General features: G+C 41.6%; 1 protein-coding gene across 1 annotated transcript; it reads left to right on the forward strand.

Annotated features, from left to right (window-relative positions):
* Nucleotides 1–263: 263 nt before the first annotated feature.
* mxra5b (matrix-remodelling associated 5b) lies at nt 264–11,132 on the forward strand. Its single transcript, XM_042084245.1, has 7 exons — nt 264–712; nt 1,244–1,447; nt 1,703–1,832; nt 2,048–2,438; nt 2,668–6,630; nt 7,148–8,048; nt 8,212–11,132. The coding sequence occupies exons 2-7, from the start codon at nt 1,269–1,271 to the stop codon at nt 10,118–10,120; spliced, it is 7,473 nt and encodes a 2,490-aa protein (XP_041940179.1). The 5' UTR covers nt 264–712; nt 1,244–1,268; the 3' UTR covers nt 10,121–11,132.
* The last annotated feature ends 10,454 nt before the right edge of the window (nt 11,133–21,586 follow it).

The following is a 21,586-nucleotide window of genomic DNA, read 5'->3' on the forward strand; positions in this document are numbered from 1 at the left end:
TATGCAGGTTTGCTCTAGGGTTCAAGCAGCTTTCCCTTTTGTAATTATGAGTTTGCCTGAGCGTTTCCCTTCATATTACCACATATTATTGAACTGTTTGCAGTAATGCATTCGTTGTTACAAATTAGCATTGTGGTTACTTTGGAAGTTGACTCAGATATATTGGTGTATTTGTGGCAGGCCCCTCCTCTATGATCGCTTTCTCCAGGCTGAACGTCATGATCATCTTGAGAGTCCACCTCTCGGTGGGACAAAAGACTTGCACCCCAGAAGTAGCGGCTGGAAATAACATCCTCTCTCATAAGTTTCACACCTCTGATTTACAAGCGCTATTTTGCTTCTCCTGCACTTCTGAAACATCGTAGAAATTGATCATCTCACAAGTTTGAAAATAAGGATCAATTTCCCTTTCTGACGATCACCAGGATTACAATTTCAAGAGGACACAAAATTGTTCTATAGCTTAATCTAAAGAACTCGTCGGATGTATGCAGGATATAGCCCATAAAAGATCAATCTTAAATAGTAGCCTAGGCTAAATCAGCGGAGCTCCAGAATTATCTCTATTTTTTTTATAAATACCATACGTCTGTGGAAGACAGAGGATGAGAAGACTCTAAAAACTGGATTTGGATGGACTCACACTTGTTGTGAAGTGCCAGCAACAGATGCAAAACTTCTACTAACCCACCAGGGATTCTTTAATTGTATGGTACGTTTGATGCGTTCTCTTTTTTACTGCAAACACATTTTCACATCCGCATATTGTCATAATATGTTCTTTTTTAATGTTTTTGCTTCAATCAATAAATAGCTCACTCGGGAAATTTACCTTAGTCTGTAGCCTACTGAGCTCTCATATTCGTTGGCATTGTTTCTAGTAATGAGCCAGAAGTGACATAATGGCAAGCCTGCATATAAAGTCTGCAAAGTGGAAGTTGAAGTAACTATAAATGACCTTTATAACAGTCACGTGGTTTTGTACCTATGTTAGACTATATTATTTGCCTTTGTTACTCATCTTTATAATGGGATGTGCACTGGGAAGCTGTAAGTGTCATTACTAGGTGTGATCAATGCCTACTCCATTCTGCATAGCCTGGCAACATGAAAATTAAAATGAAATGAATTTGAGGGCTAATGAAACGCCCACAAGTTTGGCATGTAAGTCAACCATAGGCCAGGCACTAAATCATCAGTCACAAGGCATTACAGTGGCTATGTGTCTGTGTGATATTGACAGGATCTCAGTTAGAACTTGGGTGAAGATGGGCCTCCCTGGCACGTGTACCCTGGCACTGATGCTACTGGGATCTCTGCTGGAAGTAGGACACTGTTGTCCACATCCATGTGCCTGTTACCTCCCCACAGAGGTGCACTGTACCTTTCGCTCCCTGCTCAGTGTGCCTGCTGGAATACCCAGACAAGTGGAACGCATGAATCTGGGGTGAGTGCCCCCTGGAAATTATTCTGGTATTGCAATGACATGCGTTGACTCAGTAAGATTGACAATGAAATTTGATTGCTTAAAAAAATGTTTTTGTTAGTTAGCTATAATAAGCTATGTTATTTCTGGTAAACTAAAATGAGGCCACAAGACATTTAAAATACTTCAAAAACTTCATATGCTTTATTATGTGTACTATGAGAATAGTTATATTTTATAGAATTAACATTTATAACAAATTCTTGCAACTTCCAGATTTAACACAATAAATCAGATCACAGAAAGCTCATTTGATGGACTGAGAAAACTGGATCTTCTAATGATGCATGGAAATGATATACATGAAATCCCCCATGGTGCCTTCCAAGACTTGGTGTCTCTACAGGTACATTTCCCCCCAGTAGATCACCATCTATACCTGCCTGTAAAGTCATATCACTGCTTGCATCCTGTCAAGCTAAAATGTATGTACTTGTTCACAGGAGTCAGGACATACTAAAATACAATATTTTCTTAATTGTTACATTGAAAAGATTATCACAATATATCACAATATCAACTGGGTACCAGCAAACCAGTAAAATAACTGTTTGCTCACAGGTGCTGAAAATGAGTTACAACAAAGTGAGAGTGATCACTGGGCACACCTTGTTTGGCTTGACAAGCCTGGTGAGGCTGCACTTGGACCACAACCGTATTGAGTTTGTCCACCCTGATGCTTTCCATGGAATGACTTCTTTACGACTGGTCAACCTGGAGGGTAACCACATCCAGCAGCTCCACCCGGCCACCTTCAGCACATTCTCCCTGATACAGCAGTTTCCCCTGTCCACCATCAAGCACCTGCACCTGGCTGACAATCTGCTGACCACTCTCCCAAAGAACTTGCTAAAGAACATGCCCCAGTTGGAAAATCTCGTAATTTATGGCAATCCCTGGAGCTGTGATTGCAGAATGAATCATATCTTAGACTGGACAACCAGCCATTCAGGTATTACGGCATTGCATGTTGCAATATTTGATTCCATATTTCATTGCATTTTTAACTGCATTTAATCTGCTGTTTTAATAATAAGAAAAATCTGTATTGTCTACAAATGGAAAAATGTGTCGTTGGCTTCACAGGTTGTTTTTTTTTTAAACATCTGTCATAATAATTCTCAACACAGTAATAAATAACATTACATATTGATACATAGGTGATTTATTTTGTTTTTCAGGAGTTCTGAAATGTAAAAAGGACAAAGCATACCCTAAAGGCCATCTCTGTCCAATGTGTGCATCTCCAAAACATCTGGTGAAGAAAACAATCTCAGACCTTCAAGACCTCACTTGCACTGGACCTGTCATTAACTCCTCAGAGAAGGACCCCACCCTTCAGCCGAGTCTGAGTGATTTACTCTCTGCTGAAGAATTGAGAGGGCCGTTTGGGAACATTACACTCAATCTGTCTGATGAACATGGAAACAAAGTGGATCTCAGTTGTCGCATTGAGGCACAAAGAGAGTCCACCAAAATTGCCTGGGAACAAATAGGATCTGAGGAGATTGTGGCTAACCTAACTCTCTCCCTTGACCTGGAGTGCCCAATAGAGCGGCAGGAGTATGAGAGATTGTGGAGACTTATTGCATACTACAGTGAAGTGCCTGTCCACCTACAGAGAGTGATAATGCTTAGCAAAGAACCCAAGCTGAGTTACAGATATAGACAGGATGTTGAAAAAGATGCTTATTACTACACTGGGGTGCAAGCCAATATAGTATCCCAGCCATCCTGGTTGATGCAGCCCTTCATGAAGCTACAGCTGAACAGACCACATTCAACCGCAAAAAATGTAAAGATGATCCTAGGAACCCATTTCTCATCAAACTGGGAGATAGAAATGATGAGACGACAGCGAAGGGACTGGGTAATGATTGAACACAACAACAAAACACAGACTGCCATGACTGCTGTAACAGGGGGCATGATAGAAATGGACTGCAATGTGCTAAGCTCTGGCCATGCATCAGTTCAGTGGATGCTGCCAGATGGCTCCAAAATCAAAGCGCCTTACACCAGCCCTGACAAGAGGATTGCTGTATCCAGCAGTGGGAAGCTGGTCATGAAAACACTAAGCCACTCCGATGCTGGTGTATATTATTGTATTGCTGAGGTGAGGAATGATCAAGATTTTCTTCCATTCCGCTTAGCTGTGGTGGAGTCCTCAGCTCCCCCTCCAGGTGAGAAGGCAGGGCCAGCAGTGACACACTCAGTTGGAGAGCCCATCTCTCTTCCATGTGTCACTTCTGCAGCCCCTGATGCTGAAATCAATTGGATTTTCCCAGATGGAAGTAAAGCAACCACCAAAGCCAATTCATCAAAGGCTTATGTTTTCTCCAATGGAACATTGTTTATACCACACAGTCAGCTCAGTAACAATGGCTATTACAAATGTGTGGCTATTAACCACCATGGTACAGACACCTTGGCATCAAAGGTAACAATTACAGGTAAGGAGGCCCTTCAGCCATTGAGAAGGTATCCCATGAGGCCACAGTCAGCTGCAGGAATCTCCACTAAAATAAAAGCTTTCATAGATGATGATGAGTCTTCAGGAGATTATGGCATATGGGACAAAACTCCAAGCAACCCGAACAATGGTCGTATAAACAGGCAGCGAGTTCCCCATACGAGAATACGAGGGTCTCCACAAAGACATCCTCAACGAAGACCTCTAAGCCCTAGAAAACCTATTCGAAAAGGATACCATGGACAAAATAGGAAACCTATTCCTGAGCCAAGGAGAAATTCTGGAACATCAAAAGCCAAAATAGACCCGCAAAAATGGGCAGACATTTTGGCAAAAATACGTCAAAAAACAGCTCCTAAACCCACTACACCAAGCCCCGTTCACACCAGTTCACCAGTCCGAAAAATTAATCATAAAGACCTGTCCAACTGGCCTGACCCTGGTGACAGTGTAGAAGGATCGACTCCAGATGACACTGCTCTGCCAGAGAAGGGATTAAATGTTCTCAACACTCAAATTCCTTTGCAAATACCCCAACACCAAACAGTGGCAGCCCCTACTCATACAAAAGACCAGACTAATGATATTTACCAAATATATACACCTAAATCAAACACTGAGGTAAAGGAACAGACCTCATCTCTAGAAATTGCTGTAAAACCTACTTTAGCATTGGACAATGGACTGTATGAAACTCCTACAGTAAAAATGGGAGATAGTCAGGCCTTCACTGTTTTACCAATTATTCTGCCACCAAAACATGCAGTAATAGAGGACTCTGTCATCCCATTGCACACAGTTGATACTGATATTGAGGTAAACACAAACAACAAAGTGAATGAAAACAGTCTCACTACAAAGTTTACAACCTCTACACCAACTGCGAAATTTACATCTACTGCTGTTGCCAAACAAGGAGTCCCCATTAACTCAGTGCCCCCTAGATCAAACGTCCAGTGGAATTCAAGAAGGAGGTACGGCAATAGAAGACGAATGAACAGACTCAGACCAAGACCACCCATCTCACGCTTAGTAACTCCTAAGCCACAGCAGCCATCAACATCTACCATCCCTTCATCACATGTCAGATCTACAGAAGCTTCACCAGTCAGTAAGAGCATATTACCCACATCTGGACCTTTTACAAAACATACAATTACTCACTCAGAGAGAACTCTCTCAGCCCAAGATGACAAAATGCTCACAAGACAACAAGAACAACATGAAGAAGTTGAGCTTGGAAAGCAGCAAGTTCCACCAGCAAGCACTTCCTCAACATTACTGTCACTTGTAACAACACAAGGAAAGCCTCAAGTATACGAGCACACAGCTTCTTCAGTAGCAAGCCCAATGTCAGAGCCAGGCCACAAATCTGTCTCTGTGGCTGCTGGCCACGAGGAGTCTACAACAGCTCTGTCAGACTTGGAACTGAATGCGAAGATCATAAATGAAAATGTGGCAACAACTCTGACCTACATAACAAGCCATGTATCATCACAGTCAGGGGTAAATAGTGTACATGCTTCAAGAGAGCCAACCTCTCATACCGTCAGCCTAGGCGAGGATGTCTCCTCTGTCAAAGACATTAGCAATCAGAATAATAATGAAAAGCACCTAGAGGATTCCTCACCATACATACCTATAACCATCAAACCACCAACAACAGCCAGTGAATATCATGAGACTCCATATACTCTATCTAAAGAATCTCCACAAATTGTTTTGACCACAGTCACAGATAAACACAGTGTTGTTTCCCCAATCGCAAAGACACCTTTGTCAAGTGAAAACAAAGAAAATGACCTTCAGCCCAAACAAGACAATGATGTTGAACAAACAGTCATCACAGTAACAACTACAGAGCCAACAAGCACAACTGATATTACTACTATATCTGTTACTACAGCAACAGTATTAACATCCACCCCAACGTCCACAATGCCCACCACAACGTCCACCCCAACGTCCACAATGCCCACCACAACGTCTACCACAACGTCCACAATGCCCACCACAACGTCTACCACAACGTCCACAAAAGCCTCCACAACAGCAGCACAAAAAACAGCTGCTGTGTCAACAACAGCTTCATCAATATTAAGACCTAGTGTAACATTACCTGGAAACAACAGGGTCTCCCATGGATCAAGGTATCCTGGAGGAAATTACATTCCTGACCGTCACAGTGGAAGAATACCGAGTACTAACTACAGATACCCATATTACTTCAACAATAGGAATCCATTAATCATTCACAGACCTGATATAAACCGAACGCCATCTGTCACAAGTTCCCCAGAGCAAAATGGGAAAATAAACTCCCAGAAGTCAACAAATGGAAAGGCGCCAATTACTTCTTCAACTGCAGCCAAAACATCTACAACTAGAACTCCAGTGACTGTCTTAAAGATATCTGCTTCGTCAAAACCCAAAACTCAGCATCAAACAAGTCAGACCTCAACAAATCGACATTCCGCCACAGTATTTTCGTCCAACACATATGATGGGTCATCTCAGAGACCTGTCACAGTGCCTCGCCTAAAAGGAAAACCCAAGATCACCACCAACAATATCTACACATTTATAGTCAACGCTTCAACTGATGTACAGCTTCCGTGTGATGCTGTTGGGGAGCCTAAGCCATTCCTCACATGGACCAAAGTATCCACAGGTAGGGGGACATCTATTTGTAAGTATGGGAATATTCAGTTCCATACGCAACTATGTAAAGTAACATTATTATTATTAAGTTCATAGCAAGTAGCCAGTAATACAAAGTTCTTTATTTTCCCCATGAGACTGAGGATTGTGACACTTACTTGTCACTATCCATAAGACACATGTGGTACGGTAAACGGTACACCCACTGAAATTGGAGACTGTGGTTCAAACAGAGGCCATGGGACAAGCCTGTCCAGGAGAATGTGCAATCTGTAGTTTTATGTGAACAAAATGGTTTTTCCTAGCCTCCTGGGTCCAATATTTTGTCTGTAAATTTTTAGCTTTGTAATGAATCATAGCCAATTTATCACAGAGGCAAAATAAAGCAACGTGTCTTCCCCAAGACTTATTACTTATAATGATTTCATAGTTATTGGATAATTAATCTTAGAGATGACTACCTCGTGAAAATAAATGTATTATAAAAACATTTATGTCAAATGACTCTATTTTTCCATTTGTTCTAGGAGCTATCATGTCAGCAAACAGCAAGCTCCAGAGGTTTGAAGTCCTGCCAAATGGAACCTTTGTGATTCGTAATGTGCAGCTTCAGGACCGAGGCCCATATCTCTGCACAGCCCAGAACCTCTACGGGGTGGACAAGCTGACCGTCACCCTCTTTGTCATGGCACAACAGCCCAAAGTGCTTACCCCCAGGCATCGCGACGTGACTGTGTACCTGGGTGAAACCACCAGCCTGGGGTGCCAAGCACAAGGTCTGCCAGAGCCACACATCACCTGGGTGCTTCCCAACAAAACTGTGCTGCATGCACTCAGCACTACGGAACAGCGAGTCATGCTCCTGCCCAATGGTACTCTTCAGGTTAAGCAGATCAACTACCCAGACCGAGGGATTTACAAATGCATAGCCAGCAACGTGGCTGGGGCTGACACACTCTCTGTGCGTGTGCACATTGCAGCATTGCCTCCTATGATCCAGCAGCTGCACCGTGAGAACATCACCCTCTCTGAAGGGCAGACCGTCTACATCAACTGCAGTGCCAAGGGAGCGCCCCAGCCAAGCATCCGCTGGGTGGTCTATGACGGCACGCAGGTCCGCCCCTCGCAGTTTGTGAAGGGAAATATGTTTGTCTTCCCCAATGGCACGCTGTACATTCGCAATCTGTCTGTGAAAGACTCGGGAAGTTACGAGTGCATGACCATTAACGTCGTAGGGGCTGCAAAGCGGACGGTGAGCTTGGTGGTGAGGAAGAGCTCCTCCACAGCCAAGATCACATCCACGTCTCCTCACAGCACGGATGTGCTGTACGGGGGGAATCTGCGTCTGAACTGCGTGGCCTCTGGCGATCCAGCGCCCAGGATTGTGTGGAGGACCCCGTCTAAGAAGTTAATAGATGCACATTACAGGTGTGTATGACTGAATAGAAAAAAGCCTGAACATCAATGTATGTGTAGTGTAATTAATTATCATTGTTCCTTAAGTCAAAGTTAAAAGTTAGTTCATTGTGTGTAATAGTAATCGTTTACTTAATTTATTCATCTTCATATTTTGTTTGTTTCCCGCTTTCAGCTTTGATCGCAGGATGCGAGTCTTCAGTAATGGCACACTAATAATCCAAGGAGTAACAGACATAGATGAGGGAGACTACTTATGTGTTGCCAGAAACAAAATGGGCGATGATTATGTGCTCCTCAAGGCCAACGTGATGATGAAAGCAGCCAAGATTGAAGGAAAGCAGCTGAGCAGCCAGAAGGTTTCCTTTGGGGGGGACTTAAAAGTAGACTGCATCGCCTCCGGTCTCCCAAACCCAGAGATCAGGTGGAGCCTGCCAGATGGAACTATGGTTAACAGTGTTATGCAATCAGACGACAGTGGAGTGCGCACTAGACGGTATGTGGTATTTGACAACGGCACTCTTTATTTCAATGAAGTGGGAATGAAAGAGGAGGGTGACTACACATGTTATGCTGAGAACCGACTGGGAAAGGATGAGATGAAGGTTCACATAAAGGTTGTGCCAGAGCCCCCAGCGATCAGAAATAAAACTTCTGAAACTATAAAAGTGAACTACGGAGATACCGTGGCACTGACATGCAGCGTCAAGGGGGAGCCTACTCCTACCATCACATGGCTGACTCCAACCAGCCGCATCATACCCCCCACCTCAGACAAATACCAGTTACATTCAGACGGGACTCTGCTCATTCAGAAAGTGCAGAGGTTAGATAATGGGACCTACACCTGCACTGCCAGGAACACTGCAGGTGTGGATAGGAAACTGGTGAGGCTTGAAGTTCTTGTCTCTGCCCCCACCATCAACGGGCTTCAGAGCTCAGCCAGCTCCACTCAGGAGACAGCACTGAGGGATCAGCGGAAGCTCCTACACTGCAAAGCGGAGGGGACCCCGATACCACGGGTCATGTGGGTCCTGCCCGAGAACGTGGTGCTGTCCGCTCCATACTACGGCAGCAGAATCACAGTGCATCGCAACGGAACACTGGACATCCGCTCCTTGCGATCGACCGACTCTATCCAGCTGCTTTGCATTGCGCGTAATGAGGGGGGGGAGGCGCGTCTGCAGGTTTCTCTTGATGTGATAGATGAGTTGGAGAAACCCAAGCTGAAGGAGCCCGCGACAGAATCTACATCTCTCACCAGTGGAGTTTCCATGACTTTGAACTGCACCGTTGAAGGCAGGCCAACTCCCCAGGTCACCTGGATCCTTCCCAATGGTACAACAATCACAAGTGGCACAACTGTTTACAAATTCCACCACAGGCCAGATGGCTCCCTGTTCATCAGAAACCCATCTCTGACTGAGATCGGAAGGTACCAATGTGTTGGCAGAAACTCAGCTGGCTCTGTTGAGCGTACTGTCACACTAGAGTCAAAGAAGAAGCCTGATATCAATAACAAATACAACTCAGTGGTGAGCATTATCAACGGCGAAAACCTGCAGCTGAATTGTCTCTCCAAAGGGACGCCCCTCCCTAAGCTTACCTGGACTCTGCCTGGTGGTGTTGTGCTCACGAGACCCCAGACAATGGGACGTTACACAGTTCTGGAAAACGGAACTCTTATGGTGAAGCAGGCATCTGTTTATGACAGGGGGACATACCAGTGTAAGTCCACTAATGAGCACGGCACATCTGTCCTGTCCGTGCCGGTGATTGTCATTGCCTATCCGCCACGCATAACAAACGGTCCTGGAGCAGTGACTTATGCCAGACCTGGTGTGGCCATTCAGTTGAACTGCATGGTCATTGGCATCCCCAAAGCAGAGGTGGCCTGGGAGATGCCTGATAAGACTCTGTTTAAAGCCGGCACTCAGCCACGTGTCTATGGGAACAAATATCTTCATCCACAAGGCTCCCTGGTCATTCAGAACCCATCCAGTAGAGACACTGGTTTCTATAAGTGCACTGCCAAGAACGTTGTAGGAAGTGACACAAAGTCAACATATTTACATGTGTTTTAATGGAAAATAATTGATGTTATACATGCCCACAAAACTGCGCAAACTCAGTGCACAAGATACTGTTCACACAAGCACATTTGAGTCATTTTACTACAAAAGAATGCTCTATATCTGGAGCTGGTTTATTATTTTAATTCCATTTACATTGAGTTTAAGTTTCAAGCATCTTTCCTTATCTCAACAAATGTCTATGTGATAATGTATGTAAAAATGGGCTTTTTAACAAAAGCTGAATTTATGGATTTATTGTCATGAATTCAAATGCCAAAAACTCGACATATTGAATTGTAGACATCAGGGAACAAAATTGTAACTGCTGTTGCAAAATGTCATACATTATTCACATAACTAACATGATGCGTTATGTCCTTCACAGACATATTTGATATTCACATCTGTAGGCTACTTGTTATTTTTATTTTGTAAACTAATACCTTATAATACAAATTGACATGTTTTGTGCCATATTTGAATAAGAAGGGAATGTTTTTTACTGTTAAAGAAATGGACCAGTTCCTAATCGTGATTTGATAGTTTTTGTTTCTTTTGTTACCAAGTAAGCTTTAATGTTTGTCAGATGAATTGCGTGGACATCAATATTACATTTACTGTATATTATTTTAGGAGTCTGTTCACTCTGTGCTACTACATGTTTATTTTCTTAAATTATTTGTCTTAACAAGACTGGTGAAAAATAATAACTGTTATGATTTGGTGTAGCTATATTTTTAACAGCCACATCCACATAAAGGGCAAGACAAACGTAACATGTTTATGTTTATATCCAAATTAAAATGATCAAGTGCACTGAATTTGAACCTTTTCTTCAGCTTACTTCTATGCGCCCCACATGGTAAAATCTGATGACTTTGATAAATAAAAAAAAAAGAAAAACTTGATCATTTTAATTTGACCACCAAGGTGGTCAGATATTTTTTTACTACTGGAGCCACTTTCGAGTGATGAGGATTTATCAAATGTGATTGGATATTTTCTCCCACAAATAATACAATATGTGATCTATTATCAGCAGGTGTGTTTCATTGATGTCACTGTACATCTGTTTTCCTTGGATCTCAGGGCTGTGTATGATTATCTCAGGAAGCAAAACTGCCTCTCTCAGCACAAGCTGTCTAGAAAGTATGATGTAAAATAGTTTTCAGGAGGTTAAAAGTTCCTAAACACAAAGGTCTTTCATCTGTGTCATCAACTTGTTGCTGCATAACTATCTGAGCTGATAACCATTATGTCGCACAATTCAAAGCTAAAAGCTAAATGCATTTATCTGTCACTTTGCAAGAGACAGAGGGCAAAATCTGCGCCTCCAGCCATATGTTCAATGAGAAGAGCAGCTCCACTGTGCCTGGTTAACCTAAGGACATGCAGGGTCTGTTCAAGCCCAACTCCACCTGGAGTATTTCAGCAGACAGCAGTTCTCATCTCCTTTGCCAGGTCACTGGGTCATTAGAAGCTCTGTTCTCATCTAATAGTTTTACCTTACTTGCCTTACACATTGAAAATAAATCCTATGGGACATAAGCTTCATCCCTGATGTGCCTGCAGAAAGGAAAAAAAGCAGCACCCTCTAATTTTCCATGATGATATTCCCATGTAAGGGAAAGGTCATTAGGTCATCTCCTAAATTGTTTGACTGCAGCCTGGATTGCACACTAATTGCAATGGTCCAGTGCCTGCCCGATCCCTGTTGTTAACTGTAAGGTTCTAGGCTTGGCTAGTGCGTGCGTGGTTTGTTGGTGAATGGGACAGAAAAAGGAGGGGAAACAGGGAAATGATTCAGTCTCCCTCAGCAAGACTCGCCTTTAGGCCTCTAGTCAAAAAACAAGAAAATGGCTGTGTGCCCACAAAAAAATGTGTTTACCCACAAATATCCTATCTCTACACAAAGTCACACAGGAGCTTCATTGCAGAGAGTTGCTGTAAAGCAAAAGTCATGGCTACTGTAGTGTCCTACACTCCTACTGTGAAATCTCATTTTGAAGTGAGTTATATGTTTGATTTAGTTGGAGCACTGATACCAGAGGGACACATGAGAGGGTGTTACCCAGTCAGAGCCAGAAAGCAGCTAGCAGGGACAGCAGGGTGCACGAGCAAGCAAGCAATAGGAGGGAGTGCCACTAGCTGTCTACACAAGATGAAGAGGGCTAGGGAGACACCCGCCCGCACCCAGGGCAGTAAGAGGGCCAGCTGTTTCAGCTGGAGCAGCACTCCTGCCTCCTGCTGCAATAAATTGGGGAGAATGACTGACACTTTAGAGATGTGGGGCTATGCTTAAGAGAAGGGTTTGGAGGGAAAGCAGAGAGATACATTACAGTCTCCATGTTAGAAACAGGAAAATTTCCAAGAATGCAGATGATCTATTCACAGATTGACAGAATGAGAGACAGTCAGGGAAGTGCTAGTGACACTAGTGACTAATTAAAAGATTCAACTTAGAATGATTAGTTCCACAGACATGAATTTCCTCCATTTATACAGAGAGTTAATTCCCATTGGCAACAACATCTTGTTCTCTTAGTGCCTATAAAAATCTCAATGAGTATTGATTCAAGCCGTCTTTGGTCCTTTTGATGCGTGTCCTGTTGTTATCGCGGAATACAAATAAAGCCCACCCTCTGAGGGACAACAAAAGGAGAAGGAGACAGAGCACACTGTGCCCCACTGGCAGTGTGTGCTGCAACTGCTTAGTGTCTGGGTTGATAGGGGTGGATGTTTCCTGGGTCTCGCTTTTGCTTCTCTGATTCCTCTTTGTACTGGAGTGTGTCATCTGTGACCCCCCGAACCCACTCAAGACATCCTTGCTTCTTTCCAACAGCAGGCTTGCATTACCCGGCATTATAACACAGCGAGAACAAACAACCATTATGAAGTTCGACGTTACAGAAGACTGCGGCAGTGAGCACATATGGGATGCTTTGCTCTGTTTTGCATCAATGGAGAGTGGAGAGCACAGGGGCTGCTCTGACCTCATTTATGTGGGCCAAAGTCAGCCTGCAAGTGTCCACAGCATGCAGTACACTGTGTCCATGGCAACACAAGAAATGCTGATTTGCTGAAGCACCGTCAGCAAAAATATATGCAAAGTAGTTTACTACGGTACTTTTAAAATTATTATATTAAAGTTGTTTACTGCTTTATAATGATTATATCTCTCTGAGAAATAATTTCACTCATTTTCAATTTTTATTTGCCATTGTCATTAATGTGAAATAGACAAGCACTTCACACTAACTCAACCCAAGAGGAACTGGAGATGTGGTAGTTCTAAGCTTACCACATGTGTCAATATTATAAGTTTATATTATAAATATTATAGTATGAGACTTTGAGGATGCTGATCTGAGTCCATTTGCTGAGCATGTTCCCTGGGACCACAAACTGGTTACACTCGAGGAAATAGGTCAAGACTGGGGAGGAGCCCACAGAAATACGTAACTCGTCTCACACAAGAAATTCTGTGCAAAAATCAAGGTCCTGAGAGTTATGACAAAATAGTGGAAACATCTGGGTTGCAAGAGAAAAATCCCTCCTTCGGCTTACTGGGTCACTGTCAAGATATGATTTGTTGTCAAAGCCTTCAGTTCATCTTAGTTTATCCCAAAGAAGCACCTCTGATGCCAGTTTGCATCAAAGACTACCTCCCATCTACTCAGTGCCACTCTGTTGAGGACAAACTAAAACAGTATCACCCATGTGAATGTTTTCTTCAAGTCTCAACTCATTAACATTATGGCTAAGGTTGTAGAGGCCATTAACAAGACTGTAACAGCCTAAGTGTAGTGTGTAAGTGTGCTGTATTATATACAGTCTATGGTGCCTACTGTAATAATAACAATAAAGCCTGTGTTAAATATTACAGCAAAAAGAACTACCTCCTTCAAAAAGCACAACTTGTGATGAAAGCACATAAACATAGCATAAGAGTTAAAACTGCAAATCCTATACTGCACTGAATTGGGTCTATTAATGAAATAAACATGAAAGTAAGCACTAGTGTCTTAATTTGCACCCCAGTAAGACTGGCCGTGCACACTGTCAATGTTGCTACTTGTTGCAACTATAAATGAAATTTACATGGTGTCCTTTGACAACATAACTTGCAACTTGAGGCAACAACAGGAAAATCATGCTGTTGTTTGCAATGTTTTTGCTTTTGTGTTTTGGTTCGCAAACAACAGCACAATTTTCATTGATACAAGTTTGTTAACATTCTGATGTGATGTGATGACAGTATAACGTCCTTCCAATTTCAATAATCTGCGTAGCAAATATTTTAAACAATACAGGATATGGAGGGTATCAAAAATAATCAAATCAAAACATGAAAAAGAATCAGGACTGAAGAATTGAAACAGGAAGTACCAGTGTAAGTACCAGATGACATGACCATGTATCATCTCACAGAAGGCAACTGAGTGAAGGGATAAAGGTAGATCAAGGAGTAGCTAACTGTTAGCTGCACTGTAGTGTTAAGTGCACTGGACTGAGAGGCATATTCCTGGACTAGAAAGGAGGCTAAATCCACTGGAGCAATTAACTGTCACATGACTTTTTCAAAATGTTCCAAATGTGTATCACAGACATAAAGGAACAAAACTGGTCAAGTGGTCAAGTTAGAACACATTGAACACTGAAGTTATAATGCATGAGGAAAAAATCAAAATGGTTGTGCCACTGACAAAGTTCTAAAACTGAATAAAAGTGACTTGAAGATATTGAGAAGATCCCTAATGAGATGACCATGTCTGTTGACCTCTATAAATAAAAAGAAATGTTATAAAATGACTGTTTGAAGGTCACTTTACCTCCATCTTGGGTCTCTGACATATTCGGTTCCTACATGTAGCCTACATCACAACTACTTCTTAGGCTTGCCTCCAAATTCTCTGGGCTGCAATTTTTCATCAACATCTGACTGGTAGGCATGGCTGTAATAGGCTACCACAGAGTCTAATCACGCAAGACATGTTTATGTTAAACACATTATGTCCTTGCTCAAACATTATTTCTATGTTGAAGTCCAGTTATTACAGTCCGCTTCAGTTGTTTTACCTTTCTTGCTCAGTCAAAAACTGACTCAGAAATAAATTAGTGTGCAGAAATGTATGTGTTTCCTGAGGTTATTACAGATTTGCAAATTGTACTAAGGAATCACTCATTGACATTGTTTATTGTCCTGAGTTATAGACTCAGTAACCCACAGGGTGTCACAAAGCCATAATATCTCCCCAGGAGATATTATCACAGTGAATTTATATTATTCAGCTTCATGTTCGCTTTTAAGTTGGCTCTTACAAGAGTTTCATACATCATGGCTAATTAGAACAACATTTATCTTGTAAATAATCAGTGTTACATGTTTGACCCAGATTTTCTGTCGCTGGAAGAACAATGCAACAAATGGTAAATAAAATGACACCATGGGGGTTTTGAGGGAGGAAATGTTTTCAGCCATCAACCTGACCCTGTTGTGTTTCATTACTTCATTGCAAGTAGTTCACTGATGGCCTTCTCCGTGGTAGCACCTAATCAAGCAGAGCCTGTTTTGGTGGAACCCACCAGCGACCAGTCTGCAGCTGCTACAGAGAAGAAAAAAGAGCCAACAACAATGCAGTTTGAGAGCATGTGATGACCCACTTGGACAGACTTTGATATTGAAAATAAACAATCTCTTTTTGAACTGTTCCAGGCCAATGCTGTAAGTCTGAATCAATTTGCGTGACCATGCAATCTTTATGTTGTGAGAAGCTGCACATATGTCTTAATTGAGTTTGCAAAGAACAGTGTTATAATATCTCCAAGACACTTGTCATCTCTTTTAACATCCAAAGTTTGCAGCTGTCCAGCAATGATGTGTTATGCATTTTGGCTCAAAAACTCTATTCTTATTAAATAACTTTATTGTAACTAAAATTTCTGTGGTAACAAAACAAACTTAATGACATATTTGCACAAACTAAAAGATTTCCCTCATTTCCCTCAACTTATTTTTCATTCACCTTCTCCGTTAAAATATCAGCCTGTAAAAACAAATGTTTGGTCTGAAAACAGAATGCCATATTTTCAACAAAACAGCATCCGGTCTGCTTCTCCGAACTTCATCAAAGGATTTCACACACATCTTTATTGATTTTTGTCTGCACTGATACAACGGCTGTTTCATGACTGGAAGCCGGGGATCAGGTTTCCTCTGAGACAGTGAATTTATAGAAAAGCAGTGAGTTTATGGGCTCCACCTGCCATATGGTCCCCTTTAGTTCCAACACATGCTGGCGCTAATCAGCGCTGGCCGCCCCGGCATTCCTCATCCACAGTGACCGCACATCAAAGCACCGCCATCAGAGTTGGAAGTGATGTCACCAGAGAGCATACCCCATATCACTCTCCAACAGAATATCTCACGGATGTTGTCAAAAGCAACAGTTGGATGTATAGATTATAGATTTATCCAGGTTGATCCGATTTAAAGTTTATAAAACAAAGTCTAGCATAAGAACACCTTAGATTACAATAGCTTTAAAGACATTGATAAGGAGATGCCTGTTTAACCGTACACTCACCATGCTAAAAGGAAACTGTTGCCATATTAGGCCACTAGGTTTACCATTCATCGGCCTGTTGTGTGACATTGAAATGATTGTGATTGATGACTAAAATTACTGATGCAAGAGTATCCAAAACTGGTCAGGATTAATTGAACTATCTTTGATTCCATGGGCTTTGTCAGTATCCAAATTACTTCTCTTCATTAAGGCTTCCTTTGGTGAAGGAGAAACTTGGATGCAAAATTGTGCTGTGCTGTGCTATTATCCCATGCATGCCAACTGTTGTCCTCATTTGATAACTGTTGTCAGTAAAAGAGGACAACTCTACTGATTGGTGCAATCAATAATCCAGCACAACAAAACAAGTCAGGATGTTTGGGTATGTTGCATGACAGTTTTACTGAAACACTTTCATCACAGACCAAACTGTCACAGACCAAATCAGAGAGTGAATGGAGAAAGGAACCACCACAGGAAGGACGCTTTTAGGCCATGCTGTATCTGACCTGCATGTGACCATAACACATGTCAGGGACTGACATCCAAACAGCTGAGGAAACAGCAGACCACACAGAGCACCAAGGAACCCTGGGCTATTTTCATGCTCTCTTCTCTTCTCTTCTCTTCTCGTCTCGTTTCTTTTCTTTTTTCTCTTCTCTTCTCTTCTTCTCTTCTCATCCATTTCAGTGATCCACTAATAAACAACACTTTTTGTTTTGAACTGAGTGAGCTGTGATGTTCCTGAATAATATATTCATTCAAGGACCACTGGGGCGTCTGAGTCTGAAGTGTGATTCAGAACATTTAAAACAACTAAAAACTATAACAATCTCAATGTTGGAAGCAGCACTTACCATATCATGTATTTGAATCTTTTTCCAAGGGCAGTTTCAGTGAATCAAATCCTGCAGTTAATAACCTATACTTTCATTCAATCTCATGATATTGTTATGACCGGAGGATATTGTGACAAGTCTTAATTGGCTCCATATAGCCATACAATTGCGATATTTAATGTTAACCCAATGCAAAAGTGTTCTCATTTCACCTTTAGAGAAAATGTGTTTGTGGTCATTCATTTACTGCTGTCAACAGACACCTTTAAATCAGAGTTATATCTGAAAACATTTATTAAAAATCATTCTTAAGCATAGCAAACAGACTGCATGTACATCTGTAGAGGGGCTTCTGTGTCTGTGGTGCACTGTAATAACTCAGGCATCCCCAATACAGTACAATGAGCCCCTTTCTAATAAATGGGTCATAGGGACCACTTAAAAGACTGTGTATGTGAACAATGATCTGAGGCAAGCTGTTTTCTCACTGAGCTGTGTATGGCTACTCAAAACCAGACGGGTGGCGCACATATGGAAAGAAGTCAATTTACACCTTACAAAAATAGTGATTAGTGCTGCTGTACTTCATGTATTTGTATTGGTGGATTTAATATACTCTGTCAGACGTTTAAGGTCCAGGTCAATAAGTTAATGTTTCTGTAAAAATGTTGTTGGGATTAAGAACATGTGGACTTCATTATAGCATATCAGCACTCACCGTAGAGCTCAAAACCCATTCTTGCTGACACTTGCTAAGAAAGCCCCTTGTTAGACCCAGTTTACGGAACAGTGGTGTTTTTTGTCCTCTTTTTGTGTCAAAAGTCACTTATTTTTTGGAGAAACACTTAAGGAAGGTGACACTTTCAGCAAGACATTGTCCTCTGTCAGGAGAGATGATCGTTCATGCTCAAGTCATTTGTCAGCCTCCCTCACACCTCACCTATTTGACTTGTCTGTCAATGACACAGAGTTTTCTCATCTCCTCTTGGACCACCGAGCTGTTCTCACTGGCCTTTTTCAAAGGACAAACACATTCAGCAAAGTTACTGAAGCACAGAGAGAGATCCTGATGGATTACAAGGAGACAGAACTGAACAGCTTATAAATTGTATTCATGTAATCATGATTACATGGATTTCTTTAGAATGTGAATGTGGAGCTTGAACCGAAAAGTACAACAGTGTATAAGAGGGGAGATGCACGACATGTTAGCAGGTGACAGAGAAATGCATTAGTGTGTGATTATTAGACATATCTCATAGAGCAGTAAAAATGCATACAGACTGGTTAAATGAGAGAGAAAGCTAAAGCTTTGAGATCAGTTAACTGTGCCTTATGGCTCTAATTTTTGCTGCCAGTTTCTAAAAACCCCATGCTGCACAAACACATGTTGATCTTTTTATGAGAGCAATATCAGCAAGACAAACACAGACATAGATCTGAAGACATGAAAGAACTAGAAATCAAGAAATGCTACACGGTGTCTTACAAACACAGCCAGATGCATTATGTAAGGTATAGGCTTTAATCATGAAAATAAAGCCTACACATTTCACTTCACTGCTTTTGCAACATTAAATCCATTCAACCTTACCATACAATTTCACTTGATAGCTCAACGGCAAGATCAGGCTTGCCATGAGAGAAGATTGTGAAAATACAAAGGACAGCACTCTGATGTGTGTGTGTGTATGTGTGTGTGAAACAACAAAGCCAGCTTTGATCATACTCTAACTCTATTTTTATTATTGTGATGGAAAAACAACCAAATAAACCTCAAACCAAAGTGACTGTTCTCTGAGCCAAGTTAAGAATGAATGGATTTTAGGGGTGCTATTAGAAGCCTCCTTGAAAACATGCATATTTATACAAACCTTCTAGCAACTTTTCTTCACAGAATATATCTCAACAATACTTGGCTCATCTGCATTAATGCATATCTGAGGCTCTAAGGTAGATCTGTGGGTGACAATCCAGTTGAGGCAACTCAGAGACCTACCTCTGATCAACACAGAGATATACAAATGGAACTCAAAATGGCAGTGTCAAGTTCAGTACATGTGACTACATGCAACATATGTAAAAGGTTTGAATAGAGAGAAACCTGTAAGTCACAGGATGTTGCTTTGAGCAGATACAAATTGTAATTATTTTAATTGTGACCAGGCCTGTGTACTTCCTGCTGCTTTTATGAGGGCATTTTTGAGGGTACTCCTGTGTTCTTATAGTTTTCTTTTTTCTTTAATGTAAATTGGATTCTGGCTATAGGGATATAATTCTATATTCTGAGAGAACTCATGGCATGCATTCAAAGAAATCTAAAAAAAGAAACAAATGGCTTATTTTTTCACAAACATTCATATAGGCTTAGTTTGGGGCCATGAATAGACATAAAAAGTGTTTAAATGCTGTTATTTCAGGGGCTCCAAAACTGCTACCGTCTCTACCATATCATTAGTGTTTTTTCTGGTATGTGAAAGGTGGTGACATTTCAGACACAATCCTTATGAACATTTTGTCTTTCTGTTCAATGATGACAAATGACTAACAGCCGCCTTTCGCTCAACTGCAAACAATTGTGATGTGCCATATCCTAACCCAAAGAAATATCCAAACAACAGATGTCCCCATGGGTTTTGTGCTATAGGCAACTTACATAGCTAATATTCCTCCTCCTCCTCTTAGAAAAAGTCAATTTATCTCTTTCTATCTCTGTATGTGTGTGTGTGTGTGTGTGTGTGTATATATATGTGTGTGTGTGTGTGTGTGTGTGTGTGTGTGTACATGTACTACAGCCATTTGCCATTTTCATGTCAGCTAGACCCATAACTTGTCATGGCCAGTTGTTAGGTTACCAGTCAAAGCTGACAATGATAATTAGCTAAATATGGCAATTAACCAGAGCATTCAGTTCTAAAGAGCTTAACGTGTCATAATCTTACAGTAAAATGACATGTTAATGATCAGTAATAACAAACTTCAAGAAAGTGCCTGCTTAGCTGGCCCCTTAGCTGCCTGGGCTGAATTGATGACTACTTCATCACCACTGCAGTGGTCTTCCTGTGAGCGGCAGCTTGTTTTGACCCACTCCAGAGTGTGAGGCAGGCATCCACTGCCACAAGCCATACTCCCTTATGATGATCACCATAATCTTGACCAGATGGCTGTTGTGCACTAAGGGTCTTTAACTCCAGACCACTAAAAGGCCCCTCCAAAGCTCACCAGAGGCACAAACACATATACCACCGATACCACACATGGATAACACAGTTGTTGTTAAACAAAAGGCCAGAGAAAGGCCAAATTCATAACAAAATGAGCACACATATGAACACACACTTGCAAATAAGGTCACAGTTTTGAGTCTCTTTCAGCCCAGATTGCTATGATGAATAGACTAGAGTGGTGTCGTATGATCTCATACCTATCCTCCCTCTCATGTGGTTAAAGGGAGAAAAAAACTGTCAGAGCTGCTAACAGAGCACATTAGAGAATCATCTTAGAATGAGAATCATCTTCTAGAAATACAATAGGATATCATGATAATTCCTATTAGGTGCTTTAGTGTCAATGAAAGCTACCCCGAATGCCTGAGACATGCTGTTTGTTTTTCCCATGTTCAGAGCAAAGGAGCCTAAGCTTTTTAGCATACACATATAATGTACACCAAAAGGACTGTGATCATTCATTTGCCAAAATGGACCAAACGTGTTTTGGATTATAATCATTGACTGCACCCTAAAGTGTTAAACTACACATGATTTTTCCATTCCTGACCTTTTAGTGATTGTGATATGCAGCATGGTATCGTCAATGTAATGCACATGCATTTCAGGTAGGCTCAAATGTGATTTCCAGACAGTGTGTCACCATGAAGTTGATGTTAATTTTCAAGTAGGCCAGACATTCTCTAAACCAAGTGCTCCCTCTCATTACTGCAAACATAAACTGCAGGGTGATGCATAGCAATGGTGTAAGCCTTTCCACTGAGCTCAGGCCTTATGCTTACATATACTATGAATGTGCTTTTAGTGCTAATGCTGTTTGGTGGATGAGACATTAACACT

The sequence above is a fragment of the Alosa sapidissima genome, chromosome 2, assembly GCF_018492685.1.
Source record: "Alosa sapidissima isolate fAloSap1 chromosome 2, fAloSap1.pri, whole genome shotgun sequence".
Classification (NCBI taxonomy): domain Eukaryota; kingdom Metazoa; phylum Chordata; class Actinopteri; order Clupeiformes; family Clupeidae; genus Alosa; species Alosa sapidissima.